A 21,992-nucleotide genomic window follows, 5' to 3' on the forward strand; every position below is an offset into this window, starting at 1 on the left:
TCAGGAGCCGTGCACTTATCTGTTTTGAAGACTCCAATTAATAGCAGGGATCAAATGTATTTTTTTCCGCCGGCTTCAAGTGGGAAACTCTTGAGAAGAGTTGAGGTTGCTCGTGTGGACCACACTGATATCTAGGTCCTGCGATAATTTTTTGATAGGGGAAAGATATATAAGGCCAGTCTCCAGCGTCTGGTGGAAGGGAAGACAGTAACAACATGAGTCGGCTGGTGGTGATTTTCACACTGCTCCTGGTAAGCCACATTAGTGTTTACAGCCGATTATTCTGATATATCAGAGGAGGCATTCTTCCTCATGCCGTTTTATGTTTAGTGTTATCGTATTTTAATCTGTAAAGTCCCTAACATTTGCATCTGTGTACACATTTCGGACACGCAGTAGTCAGAAGTAATATTGCGCTACAAAATAAGATATGTATATGTCTCTACGTTTCTGGCCTGTCCGAAGTTGCGAAGGTTTGAAGTAATACGTAACTTCTGTTTTCCAGATTCTTACGAATTTATATTTGTATTTAGAAGGAAAATAGTTCCACGACCTTAGAGGCAGTTGGAGTTGGAAATTTTCCGAACGTTAATGCTATGGTTATTGTTTATTGGACGTACCTTTCTCACAAAACTAAAAAATCTACTTAGTAATTCGAATGCAAAGATAGTACTGTGTTTAGCACGTAATTCGTTTTGTTATTAACCACGTGACATATTCCTAACCTACTGTCAGTGAGAGTATCCCTCCAGTTGAGGCCAGAATTAAGGTACGGTGTGTGGTGAATTCCTCGGAAGCCATTGTCTCCGCTGAATGTTGTCACTCATCTATCTTTGGCTCAGTTGCAAATATGCTGTTCAGTCGTCATTGCCGAATGGAGAGTATTTGATTGTTGCACGTTTAGCGTCAGTACACTTGTTGCCACTCGTGCCCATGTTGTCCGGCATCCACTGGAAACAGATCGACTCATGGAGGTTTTTCGCTCTATAGCCGAAGTAACATTATTTTACAGACGCCGCGTTGTAGCTGGTTCCCACAAACCAGAGCGTTCAACGTCACGTCACGACCGAATCGTTCGCCGTTACCACACCGTCACAACAGTTAGTCACTTTCCAATTACTTGTTCGGCTTTCTTCCTTGATGTGTTTGGATGCCGTATTCGGGGTCAGACCGTTTTATTTCTTATTTTATCACACATGACAACAATATCATAAACAATACACACCCACAGACACACATACACACTCACACACAAGAATACTAAGGAAATACACACGTTTCATACACAGCACCAGCCGATAATTTCTGGATCATACAGCACGAGACGCGAGTCAGCGTCCATTATACGGTTATCACAATCACAGAGACCGGCACGCATTACGTAAGCTTCGCACGACGTCGAGAGAAGCCGAATTTTTGAAGGGCGTCAGTTAGTCGATGCGAGTGGAACACCAGAGTCACAAATAGAACAGCGTATTACTACCAGTGTAGTGGCGTAGCGAAGCGGTCCGCGGATCAACACGAATGTTTTCAAGCTTCAACTGCAGCGAAGCTTTTCAGTTTCCTAAATCTAATGAGAAGTCTTTGCTTATCGTACTTAGTCAATTAATTGATTTAACTGTAATATCTTTTTATTGCTAATGATTTGCCACGTCATCCTACTGACTTTTTTATTTCCTGTTATTTTCCTTCCCATCATTCTTTTTTTTCGTTTGGAATCTGCCGTCTCGCCTATAATCTGCAACCGAGTGCCACCAAGGACCGCTCATTGGTTGGTAACGCGCTAGCCCGTGCAGACAGTTTTAGGATAGTTTCACGTAACCAATGACAGCGAGAATTTACAGTTTGCTTTCACCGCAGAAACCGAAATTTTACTGCGGAAGATGACAATGCAAACGAAGATGTTAACAAATTTTCCCGTCTTGAGCTGCTAGTAGAGGTTAGCCTTAAACGCCGTGAACAAAGCGATGGCGATTTCAGTTCTGCCGCAGACTGCCCATCACAGTCTCCTCGGATACATCGCACATCACGAGGTTGTGGTCAGGTTAAGACATGAGGCCACAAAACTCGTCGTCCGCCGCAGCTCCGTGATTGGTCGGCTGTCGACAGGGCGCCTCCCGTTTCCGCCTTACCTCGCGGCGGCCGCTTCCGGCACTGTTCCTCTGTACGCATTTACAGTATTTGTGAGCTGGCCCGACGTGTTTGTGTGTCGCCTACAAGCGGGCGGTAGTCGCGAGCGGATGTGGCAAAACTGTAGGGGCAAGCGACGAACGTCAACTATCAGAGTAATTTTCATCGGACTATGTTCCTGAGGGACGTCCTACGCTGGCTTCCTGAAAATTTTCTCCAAACCCACTCTCGTAAGACACAACGGGACCTCATGAACTCAGTACATATCAATGCTCCCTAGACTTATGGTTTAACTGCGAATAGTATGTCATTTACATTTGCAAATAACTCAGTTTTTGGCACATTCGACACTATGGCTAATTTAATGACCTCATCGAAGGGAAACGTTTGATATTTGCATTCTGTCTAGAAACACTTTGTGCCATTCATTCCAAAAGAAATAAAATTGAGACTGGTTTAATCTCTTAAATTCGCTGAAGATAACGTCGAATTATTAATAAGACTGTCATATATTGAAAAATTAACCCACGCTACTCGGGGTTTACACGTTTCTGGTCCAAATGGTTCAAATGGCTCTGAGCACTATGGGACTTAACATCTGAGGTCATTAGTCCCGTAGAACTTAGAACTACTTAAACCTAACTAAGTTAAGGACATCACACACATCCATACCCGAGGCAGGATTCGAACCTGCGACCGTAGCGGACGCGCGGTTCCAGACTGAAGCGCCTAGAACCGCTCGACCACACTGGCCGCACGTTTCTGGTGTCTGCAAGGATGTTCTACTAGACTAAGGAATATTCCATGACTGTACTCTGCAGTACGATGTTAATAGTAGCTGAACTTCTTCTTCGAAAGAGCATATTCATTAAGAGATATCTTAATCTTGGTATTATCGAATGCAAATAATCTGTTGACGATATCGCAGTCGATACGAAACTTACAAGGAGCCCCTTGAGTGCGAGGTCGCAACAGGCCAATGCTGTTTACGGCCCACGCACCCACAATATCGCCTGCTAATGGCAACAGGGGCGTGACTGGAGGTGTGCAGGGGTAAGCACAGCATGAAGCTGTGGAGCGTAACTCACAATGGTGCTACAGTGCCAGTGGTGGTAATACAAAGCAGAGCAATGGCAACGATAAACAAAGCAAACATAGCATAATATCTACAACAGCGGTTTACATTTCGTCAGAAAGGAAGCCGAGACAGTTCGTAGAGTGAGAAAGAAGTGGTAGATGAAATATTAGCGGTCCTGCAAGGTGAGTCAGTGTAATGTGTGGTGTCGCGCACGCTCGACTGTGCGGACAGTCTACAATGATGATTATACGTGCTAAACAGGGGAAAGAGACACTGAAACAGGTGTCGACGAGCCACCTAGTTCATCATCCTTGAAGGAAAGAGAGCCACGAATTCCGTCTCCAGTGAAACGTAGTAAAGGACAAGTCGTCGTCCAAGGAGCAGGTACTAAACCTAACTACGTACTTGGAAGATAGTAAAAACAAAAAAAGGGAGAATAAAAGAAGTGATTTGGAATAAGTCCGTAGAAATGTCACTGTGAAGCGTATAAGAGAAACTACGGATATTCAAGGGAGAACGAGAGCCATTTTTCACACAAAATGGTGTTCATGAATTTCAAGGGTGCTCGATATAATTTGCGGGATATGTATGATAGCGCTCTACTACATTATGCACATCAAATTGCATGCGACGTAGATTACAATGATTTCAAGGGAAGCAATCGATGGCTGCATAACTTCAAACAGTGCTGCAAAACTGGAAGAAATAGGGTAACAAAATTTCAAACGAAATCGTCGACTTGACGATGCACGGCGAACTTTGCAAGTGCTCTGCCTCCTGCGATTCTTTTTCGTGTGCGCGATCTTGGAAGGACAGTAGGGAGTATTTACGTCACAGTAAGCAAGAGTGGGAAAATTGGCGTAAGAGAAATGCAGCTATGGTATGAACTCTGCTCTTGGCCAATAGCTGGTCAAAATAACACGCATTTCCCTGATTCTGGTCTGTGTATAAAAATTATTCTCCTTTAGAACAAACTATCTCCTCTGGAAAGTGTCTACCATTGTAATTCATACAGCCGGAACCACTGGACAAATTCATCCCCTGGATGTCTGTTTTATTCCGTGCCTATAAAACAAATTATCGCACTATCTGCAGCTGTCCCTTAAAGGATAGTCAGTTTCACGGTCAGGTCCGCTGGATATTGTTTCGCATTCTGTTGGATGTCATCACATTCCATCAGTTCTCATCACCCCGTTACACCAATCTCACTCTATATGCATTCATTAAGAGTGGATACCCAGGTGAACGCCCTGCACGCTTTGTAACTCCCCAGGAATTTGCTTTCGATCTTGAAGCTGCGAAGCTTTGTGACCACTGTGCCGAGCCATTTTTCATCTGGCGTGCAAGTTAGTCGTTTGTTTTGAACATTTCTTGAACGTCGACGATGTCCACCTTGTGAATTGTAATACATGCATCCCACAGAAGGCCGATCTCTGACCCTCAGGGACACACTCATTTTCTGTCGCCCTCCTGATGCACATGGTGTGTCGTCAGCAGCTGACATTTTTCCTGCCAGTTGTTAGCACAACACTTTCAATTGAGTTTTTTAAATATTTATTGATAGAATGCAATATACAATGATACAACAAAACCCACCACCCTAACTAATTAGTGGGTCTATATGCGATACAACATGAAAACAAAGCTGCATTGTTACAAAAAACTCTCATGTACTAGCACAACTATGAGCAAGGCTAATCGATTTTATTAATCTACTCTAATTCTAATCTACTCTGCAGCGTTACAGATGTGCCAGTTTATATATAGACCTACTGTTGCGGCCTGCTCACCGAGCTAACCCCAGTGAACGTGCCCCTGGCACTGGGCTGGCCAAGTTAGTCTGAGTCGCTGCAGTCCCTACTTGGTCAGTGTTGTTAGTGTTCTACTAATACTTAGTACTACTGCTAATACCTAGTACTTAAACTCAGATTGCAGGCTGTTTGTTGTCTGCGATATGATGCACCCGTGGGCCTAATCCTGCAGCGTGGCGGAACCCAGTCGTAAGAGCGACTGGCCAATTCCGTGACCGGCGGTATGGGCGGGTACAGCTCAGTCTTTATCCGTTTCGCAATTAACCATTTTGCTTAATGAAATCCCTCGTGATCTTTTGTGATTCCCCGTTAGCCAGATTGTTGAGGACATTGAAGGTATCGGCTCGTTGTATTAAGGCATAGGTGTCATTGTTCAGTAGTAGAGCCCTTAAATCATGCGCCACATCATCATACAACTGACAGTAATAGATTATGTGCTCAGGTGTACCGTCTTGAGCACCACAGTCACACACTGGTGTAGCTCGTTTACCAAATCGACTCAGGTATTTCGTATATGGCCCATGTCCCGTGAGAAAGTACGGCAGTCCCCGACTAGGCTCAAAATGATTCATCCCAAGTCTTTCCTTGATGTTGGGCAACAGTTGGAAGACCCTTCTCCCTGTATCTTCATTTTCCCAGGATTGTTACCACAACTCCTCCCCACTTCTTCTGTCAGCAAACTTGTACCCTACCTGTACCCCCAAGATGCTTCTGGTCCTGTCTCTTTTTCCTTTGCTAACCCAATACCATGCTACCTGCTCTCGTATCTTTATGTCTAGTGGACATAACCGCATTAACACTAGTAGAGCCCCACGTAGGAGTTGTTCTATATGCTCCAACAGATCGTAATATCATGTTTCGCTGCACCCCTCTCAAAGCCACGGCAGGCATGACCCTCGTGAGCCCGTGCGCCCAGACCCCGCGCATATCCTACTGTTGACTTTAATGCAGGTGGCAGATGAAATCTCTTATGTCCTATGTTGATTAGACTCTTCAACACTTCTACGGCTCGTTGCGTTGTTATTTCTATGCGAGATGTATAATTCCATTTTTTTATCAATTACGACTCCTAGACATCTTGCCTCGCGGCGGCGAAGAGCTGGTGTTCCTTCTATTCTGACTCTTGGGTTCCTGATCAGCCTGCCTTTCAGGAATAGGTATGTAGACTTATGCGGTGCAACCTTCATCTTGCCCTCTTGGCAGCACTCAGTGAGTAGCGTTACTGCACGTTCTACTTCCGCTTCGAGGTCTTCTCGGCTACGGCCGCCAACCAACAGGAGGAGGTCGTCAGCGTAGGCTATCACGTCTAGCACCTCCTGGCTGAGTTGTAACTTCTCCAGTAACGGTTCTATGTTAACGTCCCAAAAGAGTGGCTCCAGACCGGAGCCCTGTGGACACCTGTTCGTGATGGTTTTGCTTGTTTTCTCGCTAGGCGATGATAGGCGGACCTCCCTGTCCATACAATAGCTCTCCAGACACCCATAGAGGGGCCCTGGACACTCCTTCTGACGCAAGCGCTAGAAGAGCGAGGGCCGCCACAGGTTGTCAAAGGCGCCACTGATGTCCACCACGGTGCCAACCACGTTCTTATGCGAGGCTGAGCTGCAGACCTCAGCTGCCAGGGCTACGGCGTCAGACGCCGATCGCCCCAGCCGGAAGCCGAACTGCCTGTCACTCACCCCGCGCAGTATCCCGTGTGCCGTCCGTCTATCAGCTAACAGCTTCTCCAACAATTTTCCCAAGATGTCCCGGAGACATACTGGCACGTATGACTTTGGTTCCACGAGATCCTTGTCCTTCCCCACTTTCATGATTATCACACTTGCTCTTTTCCCAATTTTTGGAAACTTAGTAGTCCTAAGACATTCATTGAACAACCCACTATACCGTCTGGGCCTGGGACCTTTCCCCTTTTTAGTGATCTAATGTGAGCAGCAATTTCTTCCTCTCATAAGGAGTACACCGTGGCGTCATTGGTATACCCTTCCTGATCCTCCCTGCGGATTTGCTGTTGGAGCTCCGTTTCTCCATTGTCCTCGTCGTCTGGCAGCAGAGTCCGCAGGAGGACCTGAGCAGTCTCTCGCCAGGACTCAGTTGTTCGGCTGCCATCTCTGATTGTGAAGAGAACCGCAGGAGACTTTATCTTATCCCTGACCACCTTTTAGGGGATTCCCCAAGGGTCAGTTGCTAGTTGCTTCAGTACATATCCCTCCCAGCTTTTGATTCTTACCTCCATTAGTTCTTTTTGAAAGACTTCTTTTGCTTCTCTGTATTGCTGCAACCAATACTGTTTTTCTTGCCAGACGGCACTTCGCGGGTAGTACTTCCTCGCCCGTCGCACAGACAGGCGCAAACGTTCGAGGTCGGCAGTCCATGGTGATGGGGAGACCACAACGGCTCTCCTCCTAGTCGGCACAGCAGCCTTCACCTCCCTAAGTACTGACCCTATCAGTTCTTCGGCGTATCTATCCATGTGTAGGTCACCCTCAGGCAATGGAGGAACGTCACATTCTCGAGCTACGCACTCCCAATCTGTTTTGTTGAAATTATATTGGACTTCCCACCCCAAGTCCCAGCGGGACTCCTCGTCACTGAGGCGAAAAACAATCAAGTTATGGTCACTTGTGGAGACTTAATTTATAACTTCCGAATTTTGAATGTTGCTGATTGCACTAGGTGTGGCCAGGGTAACATCTGTGTTGGTCCCTAATCCACCTTCACCTCTATAGGTGGGGGGATTCCCCGGTTTATTAGCCACAACAAGCTGAGAGGCCATAACTATCTCCTCAGCCTTCTCGCCATTTACATCTCTAGTGCCGCTCTGCCCCAGGGGGGATTTTGCATTCATACCGGTCGTAATAATGACCTTTCGCCCGCGCAACGCCGTGGTAACTCGTGCAAGGTGGTCCAGGAAGTCCTCGAAGTTCCCTCCATATTGAAAATACATATTTATGACGTATACTGTTCCCACTGGTGTCTGTAACTCGACGACGTTGCAATGCCTGTTGGATAACTGCATTATTATTGTGGCCCCTAACCCCTTGTTACCTACAGTTAGGACTGCCTTGGGTTCTTCTCCAATGGAGATTACCTGCCACGTGGCAAGCATGAAAGGAATTTGCCCAGCCCGAGAACATGGCTCCTGCAGGCAGATTACGTCCAGTCTCCTCCACTACCCTTCGCAGTTCCTGCATCACTAGTCGACTATTGTGTCATAAGTGCAGTTCGCATTATAGGAAATAAGTATGAAAGTTGCAGTCAGGCCAGGTCTTGTTCCAATCTGACACAATTCGTCCATTAGCTAGGACGGACTGTATATAGATCTCCTCCATATCAAATTCCTCGCCTCTTCTTTCAAAGACCTTCCTACTGCAATATTTATGTATGTGGTCAATGTCCCCACAATTGTGGTAGCGAGGTACCACTAAACAGTCTTTTACACTGATCGCGTGGAACCCAGTGTACATCTTGCCCATTGCTGTTAACCTTTTCTACAGGGTCCCTGAGACCTCAGCCACATGATGGACTGCGTCTCGGTCCCTCGGTCCTGTTGGAAATCTTAATTTGAACTCTTTCATAAAACTCTCCATGTCCATATAATCAAGATTTTGTTGAAAAAAGGTTTCGCAAAGGTCTTCGTTTGTTAATGTAACGGTTACGTTAGGATAAGTGGGTTCCGTTTTCGGGGCGGCTCACACCGAACTGATTTACACAGCTTTTGGTTGGCTAGTAACTTGTTCTTATCGTCTTCTGTGGCAACATCGACTATAACTACGTCCTTTCTTGCCTTGACTCTGTTAATTTTAATTTTCTCTCTGGCCCAGTTAACAGAAGTTGCTTCTTGAACCTTCTTAATATCTCGGCCTGGCAGAGGTCTTAGAAAGACCGCCGTATCAGGCCGTTTAGAAACTTTTCCTATGGTTTCCCTGGTTGATTGGGCCTTTGTTGCCGCTTGTGCAGCTACGCCAGCCCATGTCTTAACAGGTTGTTTTCTTAATCTCTCGTTTTCTTTCTCAAGTTCCTCAAGTCTGCCCTCAAGCTTGGCGTTAGCAACTGACCATGCCGCCATCTTATTTTTGATTGTCTGTGCAGCTGCCTGACTTGTTTTCCCATTTTTTTTTACATTGTCAAGGAACTGGGTTAGCCTCATGTGTCTGTCCATGGCATTTTCCTCCGTCGCTTGACCGAGGCCATGTTGTGGCGAGGGATCAGCTAGCATAGAAGTCCTTGTGGGCGCACTCGAGTTGCTTGTCTCATCGGTAGCCATAATTATACGTCAGACAACCAGACAACCGAAGGATTGGGAGCCACGTCTCTTACCCCGGACCGGATCGTCTGGCATAGGGGGGGGGGGGGAGGGGGGACTGAAATGCAGCTCGTCCACCGGCTTCGCTCCTAGACCAAGGACGCCTCAGAGCTACCGGGTTCAACGCGCCCTTTCCAGCGCACTGGTCCCCTTCAGTACCAGGCCACAGCCGATTTCACTCGTCCCGCATCGGCACGTGTGGCCCGCACTCCGGAGAGGTGGGAATGCACCTCCCTCCCTTCACCCCCTGCTACACGAGCTTCCTTCCACCTGACGGCCAAGGACCCACTCCTACTCGGGTGGTGGGTCAGTCACCCAATCGTTCGGGGGTCTGGACCCATCTAACCTAACCCAGGCTGTGTTACCACTTCCTGGGCTTGGCGGAACACGCCTCGGTAGACCAGCAGAGACACAGGTGGTGGCGCGCCCCTGCGTTCTGAGGAGCAGCGGCGCCAGGCAGGAGCAGCAGGTCGCAGCCGAGGCCAGCGACGCGCCGCACCCGCCCTGCGCCGCCTCTCAACCCAGAACCCCGGAAGGGACAGAGGTAGTGTCCCTGTTGCGCTGCCCCCCCCCCCCCCCTGCGCCATGCACCCCTTGCTTTCGCCTTGGATTGGGACGTGAGGAACTACAGCACTCAGAGCGCAGGGCTCCGGGATCGTCGGGTTGGGGGCGTTTAACGTCCTACCTTGACAGGAGTTTATCGTCCTTCCTTGACACGCAACAACCCTCACCGTTCCAAAGCCCAGAGATGTTATGAGATTGTGATCATGTTGTGATTTGCGATGTTATGGCCCGGGTCTTATGTTGTGGAGTTTGACATCGTCAAGACGGTGCGGCACTCAAACCCGAGTTACGTTCCCTGGGGACCTCCACACGTACTGGGGGATCATGACCGACCGTGTCACACAACTGGATGAACAGAGAACCAGTGTGAATTTGTTGCACTTTACTGGTGTGTTTCAGTGTCTCACTGGTAAGAGTAAGCCTGTTAGTGGACTGCAGATTTCTTACAATTACAGCTTGTGCTTGCTGGTTGTGTAGTCTTCCTTGACAACCCTCAGCTCCGCTACGCTCTGTATAGTCGCATCGAATTCGTTTGCGCCTGCAGACAGGCAACCCAGTGGACAGGAGTACAAAATTGTCGTCACACCTTACCACACAATTCGTTGCAACGAATTCAGAGCACGCATTCACGTCTCTCGCATCACAAACGGTGCCCATATTGTGCCCTTGTAACGTGAGTTCTGTCCACTGATACGCTGCGTCTTTTTCCGCACCCCCTTTTAGTTACCGCGCAGTCGTCTTCTGAAACCCTGTAGTTACTTCACGCATAACCTATATTCCACGCCTCCCTGCGTTGGAAAAGAAAACGGCGGGCGATATGTTTTTCCTGTTGTTACTTCTAACTACGACATTAGTTAAAATAACCATACATTAATGTCTTTAATTCTGAAAAAAATGCAGTGAAAGGGTTAAATACAGGGCAAGACAATTAACTGTGCTTGACGGTGAGTACTCTGTAGCAACAGAAGGACTCCAGTTTTAGGCTATACAAGAACAGTGAAAGAAAACAGAAAGTAATTAAATCACAATTTTGCATGCATTCGAACCAACTTTCTTTCCGATCTGACGCTTGCAACCAAGAAACCTCTTACTGGAAGTGCTCAACGGCTTCTTAAGGTTTCCAGAATGAATTTTCATTTCGAAGCGAACTGGGAGTTGATGTGGAACATCCTGGCAGATTAAAACTGTTTGCTGGACCAGGACTTGCACCCAAGATCTTCGTCTTTCGCGTAGAGTCCTCTCTGCCAAAGACGCTAGTCCCACTATAGAGGGGTCGTGTGGAGACCACTGTGCATGAAGTCAGGGTAAGCAGCTGGGTACCAACGAAGCGCCTCTGACGCTAGTAAAACACTGTCGGAGTTCCATTGTTTATACCACGTTTACGTCTCGCTGCACACCGACCTTGTAGGGGATGCCTCATTCAGCTACGTGTTTGATTCCGGCTGAGGGCCACCAAGTCAGCTCCTCTTCTGCAGGCCCAGGCGAAGACTGCGTGACCTCGAGCCTCGGCACGCTGCCGGCGCCGATGACCTCGGACCAGCTGGTGGAGTGTGCTCGACCCCACTCCGGATTCTGTGTTGCCCCTTGATCACCCTTCCGTTATATCCTGTTGTCGGAAGTCGTTTCGTCGGTCGATCTCCTTCCTACCGGCCGGTTACGTTTCAGTACCCAGAAGTTATAGTGTAAGGCCAGCACAAGCCCAGTTTTGATATCAAATTTATATGTAAATTAATTAAATTCATCAATCCATTTACTCCCACCCCAAACTCCGAATAACCCCAGGCCACGAAGGCTGTCCGAGAATTCCAAGTTCTTCCGAAAACGACCGAGGAAGATCGGATCCCGAATTCCACTCTGTGATGCGATGCAAGCATTGTTCAACTCCCTACTCTCCTCGAAAACCGCGAATCAGCATTCAGTACGAACCCCTCAGAATCCAGGGAAGTGCAGCCCCCAACCGGAAATGCCGTGTGCCGCGTTCTCCGATTCTTGCCTTGCACAGGCCACCCAGGGAACTAACCCAACATGTATAGCAATCAAGTGAAAAGTATTTTTGAGCTCTCAGTACAAATACTCTCGTTACAATAACCTTATTCGGTCTGTTACTACTGTGCAATGACATAGAACATTAATAAAATTAATGAAAATGAGAGGAGACACGCAAAAGAGGGCATGGAACCTCTCAATAGTAGGAATTCGTGACGTTCGGTGGCAGGAGTTTCAAATGGCTCTGAGCACTATGGGACATCTGAGGGCATCAGTCCCCTAGAACTTAGAACTACTTAAACGTAACTAACCTAAGGACATCACATACATCCATGCCCGAGGAACGATTCGAACCTGCGACCGCAGCGGTCGCGCGGTTCCAGACTGAAGCGCCTAGAACCTCTCGACCACACCGGCCGGCGGTGGCAGGAGGAACAATATTTCTGGTCAGGTGAATACAGGGCTATGAATAGTGGTAATGCAGGAGTACGTTTAATGATGAATAAAAAAATAGGAACGTGGATAAGCTACTAAGAACAGCATAGTGAATGAATTATTGAAGCCAAGATAGGCACGAAGCCCACACCCACCGCAGTAGTACAAGTTTGTATGCCAACCAGATCTGCAGCTGATGAAGATATTAAAGAAATGTATAATGAGATAAAAGAAATTATTCGGATACTTAACGGAAACGAAAATTTAATAGACATGGGGGACAAGAATTATATAGTAGGAAAAGGAAGAGAAGGAAAAGTCGTAGGTGAATATGGACTAGGGGAAAGGAATAAAAGAGGAAGCTGTCTGGTAGAATTTAGCACGGAGAATAATTTAATCACTTCGCTTAAGAATCATGAAAGAAGGTTGTATACATGGAAGGGGCCCGCAGACACGATAAGGTTTTTAATAGTAAGACATAGCCAGGAATTTAAGGAGATGAAACTTGGATAAACTGAAAGAACCAGAGGTAGAAAGAGTTTCACATGGAGTATTAGGGAACGATTTGACAAGAAAAGGGGAAAGGAACACAGCAGAAGAAGAATGGTTAGCTTTCAGAGACGAAATACTGAAGGCAGCAGACGACCAAGTAGGTAAATAGACAAGGACTTGTAGAAATCCTTGGGTAACGGAAGAGATATTTAATTTAGCTGATGAAAAGAGAAAATATAAAAATGCAGTAAATGGAGCAAGCGAAAGGGAATACAAACGCCTCAAAAATGAAATCGACTGGAAGTACAAAATGACTAAGCAGGAATGGCTAGAGGACAAATGTAATGATGTAGAAGCATGTATCACTAGGGATATGGTTAATGCCGCCTACAGAAACTGAAGAGACTTTTGGACAAAGGAGAACCACCTGTATGAATATCAAGAACTCAGATAGAAAACCAGTAATAAGCAAAGAAAGGAAAGCAGAAATGTGGAAGGAGTATATAGAGGGTCTATACAAGGGAGCCGTACTTGAGGGAAATATTATGGGAATGGAAGAGGGCGTAGATGAAGATGAGATGAGCGATATGATACTACGTGACGAAATTGACAGAGCACTGAAAGACCTAAGTCGAAACAAGACTCCAGGAATAGATAATATTCCTTTAGAACTACTGGTAGCCTTGGGAGAGCCAGCCACGACAAAACTCTTCCATCTTGGTGTGCAAGATGTATGAGAGAGATGAAATGCCTTCAGACTTCAAGAAGAATACAATAATACCAATTCCAAAGAAAGCAAGTGCTGATAGATGTGAAAATTACCGAACTATCAGTTTAATAAGTCACTGCTGCAAAATACTAACACGAATTCCTTACAGACGAATGGAAAAACTGGTAGAAGCCGACGTCAGGTAAGATCACTTTGGATTCCAGAAAAATGTAGGAACATGCGAGGAAGTACTAACTCTAATACTTCTCATTGGAGATAGATTATTGAAGGGCAAGACAGCGTTTATAATATTTGTAAGAGAAAGCTTTTGACAATGTTGAACGGAATACTCTCTTTCAAATTCTAGAGGTGGCAGAGGGAAGCAATGGTTTACAAGGGAGTGAGAGAGCGTTTTAGCCTATACCTGATGTTATTTAATCTGTATATTGACAAGCTGTAGGGGAAGCAAAAGAAGAAATTGAAGTAGGAATTAAAAGTCTAGGGAGAAGAAATAAAAACTTTGAGGTTTGCAGATGACGTGGTAATTCTGTCAGAGATAGTAAAGTACTTGGAATAGCAGTTGAACAGAAGAGACATTGTCTTGAAATATATATAAGATGAACATCAACAAAAGCAAAACGAGTATAATGGAATGTAATCGAATTGAATCAGGTGATGGTGAGGTAAATAGATTAAGAAATGGGACACTTAAAATAGTAGAACACTATTGTTATTTGGGTAGCAAAATAACTGATGATGGTTGAAGAAGAGAGGATATAAAATGTAGACTGGCGATGGTAAGGAAAACTTTTCTGAAGAAGAGAAACTTGTTAACATCGAGTATAGATTTAAGAGTCAGGAAGTATTTTCTGAAAGTATTTGTATAGTGTGTAGCCATGTATGGAAGTGAAACATGGACGATAAATAGTTTGGAAAAGGAAATAGAATTGGGGAGAAGAGAACTTTGTGGTACAACCTGGACACATTCTGATGCATCAAGGGATAACCAATTTGGTACTGGAGGGCAGGGTGGAGGGTAAAAATCGTAGAGGGAGACCAAGAGACGAATACACTAAGCAGATTCAGAAGGATGTCGCTTGCAGTACTTACTCGGAGATGGAGAGGCCTTTGGACTGAGGACCACAGCAACAACAACTAACTATCGTGGAAAATGATCTAACATCGTAAGAACATATTTATTACCTCTTTGTGTTCTATTAAAAGGTCGCAGGACATAAGACCCTAACAAAGAGAGTGGTTTGTCAGGTGTTAGTCCTTGTAACAGAATTTTCTGATGACTCAAATGTGCAAATATGGGATGCAGTTCCTTACATATTGTTCTACATCACTGCTGCTCGTTTTCCACCGAAACTTTCGGCTACACATTTATCAGTTGTCTGTTTTCGTCTGTGACCCGGTAATACGTCGTCGTCTGCTTGTCGTAATACTTCCAGCCTCAGCGCTGCAGGAACTACAGTGGTAGGTCTGCAGTTTGTACATCGGCACAGCAAGCCTTGTTGCGTTTCAAACTGATGCTGCTATCGAAACAATTGACATTCACTGTCGGCCTCTTGTGCCTTTATCCACTCTGTCTGACTATCACTATCCCTTGCGAAGCTACTATCTTTCTGCTTAGAACATCAGCATTCGTCTGTTTGACTCCGGACTTGTGAATCACCTCATAATCAAACTCACTTAATTTTAATACCCATCATGCTAATCGACCTAAATGATCTTTCAACCCTAGTAACCGTTTGAAGATGTGTGGTCTATAACCAATTTGAATTTACGACCATCCAAGTGGCAAATAAAATAATAGATTCCGTATATAAGTGCTAACATTTATTTTTCAGTTATTGAATAATTAGTTTCAGCCTTATTCAATTGTCTGGATGCATATACCACCGGATGTTCTTTTCCATCAACATTTTGACTTAAGACACAGCGTCATTAGACGCATCACACGCAAATATGAACTGCTGTTGAAAGTCGGGGAATATTAACACAGGATTTGATATTAATATATCCTTGAGTTTCTCGGACGCTTCTTGGTGTTGTGATGTCCACTGAAATCTGACATCTTTTCGTAGCAATTTAATTAATGCTCGTGGAATTTCAGCGAGGCCCTTCATGAACTTGTGATAATAATTAGATAACCCAATGAACGACTGTAATTGTTTAGTAGTTTGTGGTGTCGGGAAATAACGTATGGCGGAAGCAAGTCGAGTATTCGTCCTCATTCTGTCTTGACTGATAACATGCCCAAGATAAGTTATTTGTGTCTGAGCAAAATGGTAATGTAAGGTGTGCTGCCCTCAATTTACTAAAGACTTCATCCGGGAGTTTATTATACTCTTATATAGTTTCTGAACAGACGACTACATCGTCAAGATATACCACACAGATTTTCGTTTTTAATCGACGATGTACACCATCCGATAGTCGTAGGAAGGTAGCTACAGCATTTTTCAGTCCAAATGGCATTCTTCGAAATTGGTAATGAGCAGAATTTGCCGTGGAAGCAGGAAACACTTCCATCTAGTGATAACCACTTCTAAGATAAGCCGTTGAGAAATATTTACATTTTCCTAGGTTGTCTAATGGGTCATTTATGTTCGGCATTGGATATTACTCCGTTGTGGTTCGTGCGTCCAAGTAACGATAGTCACAGTGAAATGTCAGCTGGCTTTTAGGGTACAGGGACAGTATTTGTCGACTAAGGGCTATCGCTATGGTCGATAATACCCTCACGCAATTGCTGATCTATAAATTCGTCTACTAAAGGCTATTGCTGTTTCGCTATCCTGTATGGTTTCCTATAAACTGGTGGATTGCCGCCTTATGGTGTGCGGTGTTGTGTGATAAGTGTTGCTGGTAGTGGACCATCTGAACTGAATAAGTCTCAATATTATAGCAACAAAGCTTCTATGGCTTCTCGTTCACTACCTTTCAAGTGACGAACCTTGTAACGTAGTACAGACGCATCGACGGTCTGTTTGATGCTTTAATCACAGCGTGAGCCTTCGATATCCTCGTCTTCGAGTATCTCTAAACTCGCTAAAAGTAATCCTTTCAGAAGATTCACTTCATCTGTCGCAAAGTTATCGAAGCTTACCGGAATTATCAGTTTCCCATTAACGTTGGTTACGAGCGCAAAGCTTCTTCGTATAAAACAATGCAGCAGAACTTCTGTGAGAGCTTGCGTTGTCATGATGAATAATAATACGTCGTTTTCTGTTGTTTTCCAGACTTTATAAATAAACTGGGGCAAACGAATTCTCATGTAATGTTCGACACTTAACAATTCTTCGAAACGATAAGGTAAGGAGGATGCCACATGTCCTGCGTGGCTAGAGAAATGTTGGAACTGCTTCATTGATTGTTGATTAGTTTCTCGCTCGTATGAATATAGCAAAGTTTCGTCTCATGTTAACGTTGTTGTATTCATATTTTTCATTTCGTCATTCGAATTTCTTGGAGCTTGTCATTACACCAAACGACAGAAGGCGGTTTCTGAGCTTCGCTCTGTCCGACTGGGATCCACCGCGAACAGATTCTTTTCGCACCTAAATGTCCATGCATTTTTCCGAAAACAATATATCTCTTTTGGCAGTTGTATTCTGCTAAAGTGTTTCATAGTAAAGATAACGGTAACAAAGTTCGTATAGGTAATATACTTTCGTCAACAGGGGAGCTCTGTGAATATAGTTCCAGTTTTTGCTGTGGCAGAAGCGATAAAATAACTGTATCATCCTGTTAATAACGCAATTAGGGTCCGCCTTTTATACGTAGCAAGAATTTATGTCCAAGTGTTTGCTTTGTTTCTACAAGGAACGGATGTATTGAAGACGTGAGCGTTGCATTCAAATGATTTTCACATTGCTCCATATTGTAGTTCTCAAATTTCTCTAACATATTTTTATCTACATCAACAACATTTATCTACATTTTTCCTTCTTTTCCCTAGCGTTTATCTTGTCTAGTAGAGAGTTTGCTTTTATAGCATTTGGAAAATTTTATTTTGATACTTTGCTGCGTTCATCATAAGAATAAATCTGATGTAAACATTACACAATGTATTCTTACGAATTTGCTGGAATCGCATTGGACTTCGTTTTATGTGGAGCGGAAGAGAAGATTTGTCGAGTACAGTTAAGTACGAAAAATAGAATACGTTTTGTGCAGTGTGTTAGGCGTCCATCGACTCCGCGATAATTCGGGACAGCATTTTTACCGGCGCATTTAAGGAGACCAGCACCTGCCAACAAATAGTCCAATTAACCTGCAATCATGTGAACAGCTGCAGTTCAGTGTAAAAGCAGACGAGCAGAGACCCAATGGAATTTCGTCATTTAATTTTTGAACGGAGTGAAGTAATATACAGCAAAACTACGGCAGTACGCTTTTTAGGGGACCAGATGGACAACGTAACATGCTTTGGTTGGCTCTGAGCACTATGGGACTCAACTGCTGAGGTCATTAGTCCCCTAGAACTTAGAACTAGTTAAACCTAACTAACCTAAGGACATCACAAACATCCATGCCCGAGGCAGGAATCGAACCTGCGACCGTAGCGGTCTTGCGGTTCCAGACTGCAGCGCCTTTAACCGCACGGCCACTTCGGCCGGCCTAACATGCTTTAATCCTTAGCTACAATAGTACTGCAATTAAAACCAAAACTGATGAAAATACCTAAGTTAAGGACAGTGTAATATTTCTGCGTTGCATTGACTGACGTAAAAGCGTATTGCAGGAATTTCACTATGTACTTAAACATAGAAGCCACTGAAGGAATTACTTACAGTCTCTCGTCTGACAGTCTCTGAATTCCTTCCACATCTGAATCTAGTGAGCTCAACTTAGCACTGGAATTGTCATCTCCTGCGTTGGCAACGAGGCGATCAGCAACAAAATCCACGTAGCCGTCCAGCGCCACACTTTCTCCTCTCCTTTTATGAGGTGCAGTTCTCGGTACCCCAGCGTTCGGCAGGGACGCGTGACAAAGCTTCGCGCATTAGCTCCACCACCTCTGGAAGCTTAAACGTCTTGTTATTTCTCGCCACAGGTTAGTTCTACTGGGTTCAGATTGCAGTGGTACGGTGGCAGCTGGAGGACTTCACTTTTTGTAAAGTGCTATCGATGCTGTGAAAGTGAATGGTTTTCTTGTTTCCACGATGCTTACCACACTGGCTCGTGTCAGATCACATTTGTAGTATAAAACAATGGACACAGTCCAGATGAAGAGCATTTGTTTTCTTACTCTAAACAATCTTGTTTAACGATCTTTTATGAAATATCGATAATGAATAATTTATATTTGCAATGAAAACTGGAATTTTGCGTGCTGCATGTAATCACAGACAAGAAGATGTTCATTTTTCATAAGAATTATGTTTAAGTGCGTGTTAATTAGCATACATTTGACGCATTTTATATTTAAATGATGTAGATAAACGGATCAAAGAAAAAAATTTTAAAAACCAAAACGAAATTTGAACTAGTGATCCATTGAATACACGATTACCATTCTCGAACGTTACTGATTAAGCAGCCCATCTCGTTTGTAAAATTGCACGAAAGAAAGTTTCTGGGAAAAGCCGTTTCCCTCTGTAAACTTGCGAGAAACATTAAGAACAACGTGTTTGTCTCCACTACGCAGCAGTAAGCACTGTCAGCCGTTTTGATAGCACGAATTTACAGCGCGGCTATCAGAACACATCTGGAGTTTACAGAGACAGCGACTGCACACGATTTTTGAAATAAAAATTACGTAGCTAAAGCAAGATTAAAACAAACATTGATGGCCATTAATACATTAGAATATCTTAAGGTTTCATTCACAGTAATACAGTTACGAGATATCTGATACATAAGTAAGACGCACTTCCAAGAGCGCCACAATACCAATGTACAATCGTGTTCAAAAGTATCCGAACGACCTGAATTGCATTTAGCCTGATTCGCATGCAATCCGCATAACGCAGCTGCCTAGCAGGTCCTCTAATCGCTCCTCGGTACAGTCGTTTGACTATTGAAAATGGGTCCAACAAGTCACCACTACAAAACACTGCTCTGTACCGCAATAACTCAAGATGTAAAGTAATACCACGATACTACAAATATCAGGTAACACCTTATCACAGGTAAGACTGTCCATATTTATTACAATAAATGACATACCTGAAATGTTACCACTCCCATTATTACGTCAGATAGGTAATGCATGTAGTAAGTTCGTCGTATTCATTATTTCCTCTTCAAAGTAACATACTGTACTTATTATTTAACACAAAATAACATTAAAAATTAAAGTTATTCACGAGCAGCTACTTGAGAATATGTATGAACCTCAAATGATACGACGAACCGTCTCGTTCTGCATATGGATTCAAACCCAGGTCATGCAGACTAAGCAAAGATCACGTGACTGACGGAAACTAACAGTCATCCCTGACTAGGCATGCAGAGAGTGATATACCTCGATTTTAGACAGTATCAGTTAGCAAATATCAACTTGGAATTACATAACGTAAACATTTTTAACGGACGGGAATTCCTACCCAGCATCTATCGTCCCTGGTAACGAACTATGAGAGATGTTAAATATTGCTTCTTCACAAGTAACTTACTTGAAATGCCGTGAGGTGAAGCTTTGTGTTGGACAGGGATTCGAACCCAGAACCCAATCGGATTGATATCGAAGCACAATCAACTGTGATATATCGGATTTTCTCGGCAGTAGCTAGATGTTTAAACTGAAATGACGAGACATAACATTAATTTTTTCCTTCCCAGGGCTCTAACGCGGCACCTATCACTGTTATATTCTAGAGAAAACGAACGTTAAATATGGGATTGTTACACCAGCAGCGACATGTGAGCATGTCTGAACTTGAAATGATGTGATGAAGAGTTCAGTGCTGACTGGGAATCTAACCCCACACTAGTCGTTGTTGACTACACACAAAGAGACGTCAGCTACCGAATTTTTCTCCACCAGCAGCTCGGAATAACATCCTTGAACTTACAGTGATCTCGCAAATAGTTCTGTGTCTCACTGGGAGTCAAAAGCATCAGATATCGTTATTGTTGACAACGAATGAAAATACATTAAAAATTATTATCCACCAGCAGATAGGTGTTCTCATTCTAAAGCTTGATAATACATAATGACAACTTTAGTGCCAGGCCAGGATTCGAGCCCATTCACGTGCAATATGTGGAGAAATTGAGGAATCTGCAGTTTTGAACAAACAACAAATTGTAGTCGAGCTATATTGTCACGAAGGGATCAAATTCCGGCGGTCTGAGCTGCATTCCCAGTTCAGAACCAATTTTATCGACATGCAGAAGCTCAAATAAATGATGAAATAAGTGTCCTGTGTTCCTACATAGCGTTTGTTTCGTCACTGTAAGTAAATAACTAGTATAAGAAAGGTTACTGGTGACAGAGTTTCTACATGTCACCACTCCTGGCTTTATTGTGGGCCAACCTAATGACTACTTGTAAAGAAGGAATATCATCCAGAATGAGATTTTCACTCTGCAGCGGAGTGTGCGCTGATATGAAACTTCCTGGCAGATTAAAACTGTGTGCCCGACCGAGACTCGAACTCGGGACCTTTGCCTTTCGCGGGCAAGCGCTCTACCATCTGAGCTACCGAAGCACGACTCACGCCCGGTACTCACAGTTTCAAGGAATATCATGTTTAATGTGAATTTCAGAGCACAATGTCATTATACCTTCTTCACTTGGCGTAGTGAGAACAGAAGAGAATCTGTCTCTCCCTATCAAAAATCATAGGCAGAAGTTGGAATCGAACACAGACCATAAGTATATGTATCTATCATCAATCCAACAGACCACCAAATCCTCTTCTCACTGACTCATTATTCTATCATAACGCCGTTGCGCCACACTGGATGAGAATTCTGACACACAGGCTCCCTGTAGTGGTTTGCAGCATGTTCAGTACATTCATTTACTTGGGTGACCGAATCGCCATGAGCTAGCTGCCTCGGCTACCCAGTGCATACATTTGACTCTATTTTGTAATCGCCGAAATAAAGTCACGTAACTGCCACCTACACAGAACTGCTAACAGTGTAGGACGCAGAAATTTAAATAGAAAGTGTTCCTTTCCACTTGAGCTGCTCTACTGCGCTATCTGTTTGTTGAAAACGTCGTGCAGTTCAAAAGAAAAGCTGTAACTGTCTGTCTCTGAGAAGTCTAGATCCGGCCATATGCATTATCTCACAGCACTGGAATGCGGAAGTTCTGGAGGAACTATTGTTGACTTCTGGAGGTGCTGTAGGTAGATGACAGCTAGTATCATCACGGTAAGTGTTACGCACCGTAGATAAGATGTCGCGAGTTCCATTTCATTCGCTGCTACATTGCAATTCTGCTGTCTGATGAAGTTATCAATCTAATGGAACTTTGAACATAATTCCTTTCATTAAAAGGAAGGTCAGCATTGG

General features: G+C 44.3%; 1 protein-coding gene across 3 annotated transcripts in view; it reads left to right on the forward strand.

The window, feature by feature from the left end:
* Positions 1 to 21,992, forward strand: part of LOC126188332 (uncharacterized) — a 426,405-nt gene that overhangs the window by 322,211 nt on the left and 82,202 nt on the right. Inside the window, exon 1 of one of the 3 annotated variants that reach the window (XM_049929929.1) lies at positions 212 to 251. The exons of the other annotated variants lie outside the window; for them this stretch is intronic. Coding sequence (XP_049785886.1) covers positions 216 to 251 — 36 coding nt within the window. The 5' untranslated portion in view covers positions 212 to 215. Of the gene's footprint in view, positions 1 to 211; positions 252 to 21,992 lie in introns of those variants that run through there. 3 annotated transcript variants of the gene reach the window in all.

This window comes from Schistocerca cancellata, chromosome 5, assembly GCF_023864275.1.
Source record: "Schistocerca cancellata isolate TAMUIC-IGC-003103 chromosome 5, iqSchCanc2.1, whole genome shotgun sequence".
NCBI classification, from domain to species: Eukaryota; Metazoa; Arthropoda; class Insecta; order Orthoptera; family Acrididae; genus Schistocerca; species Schistocerca cancellata.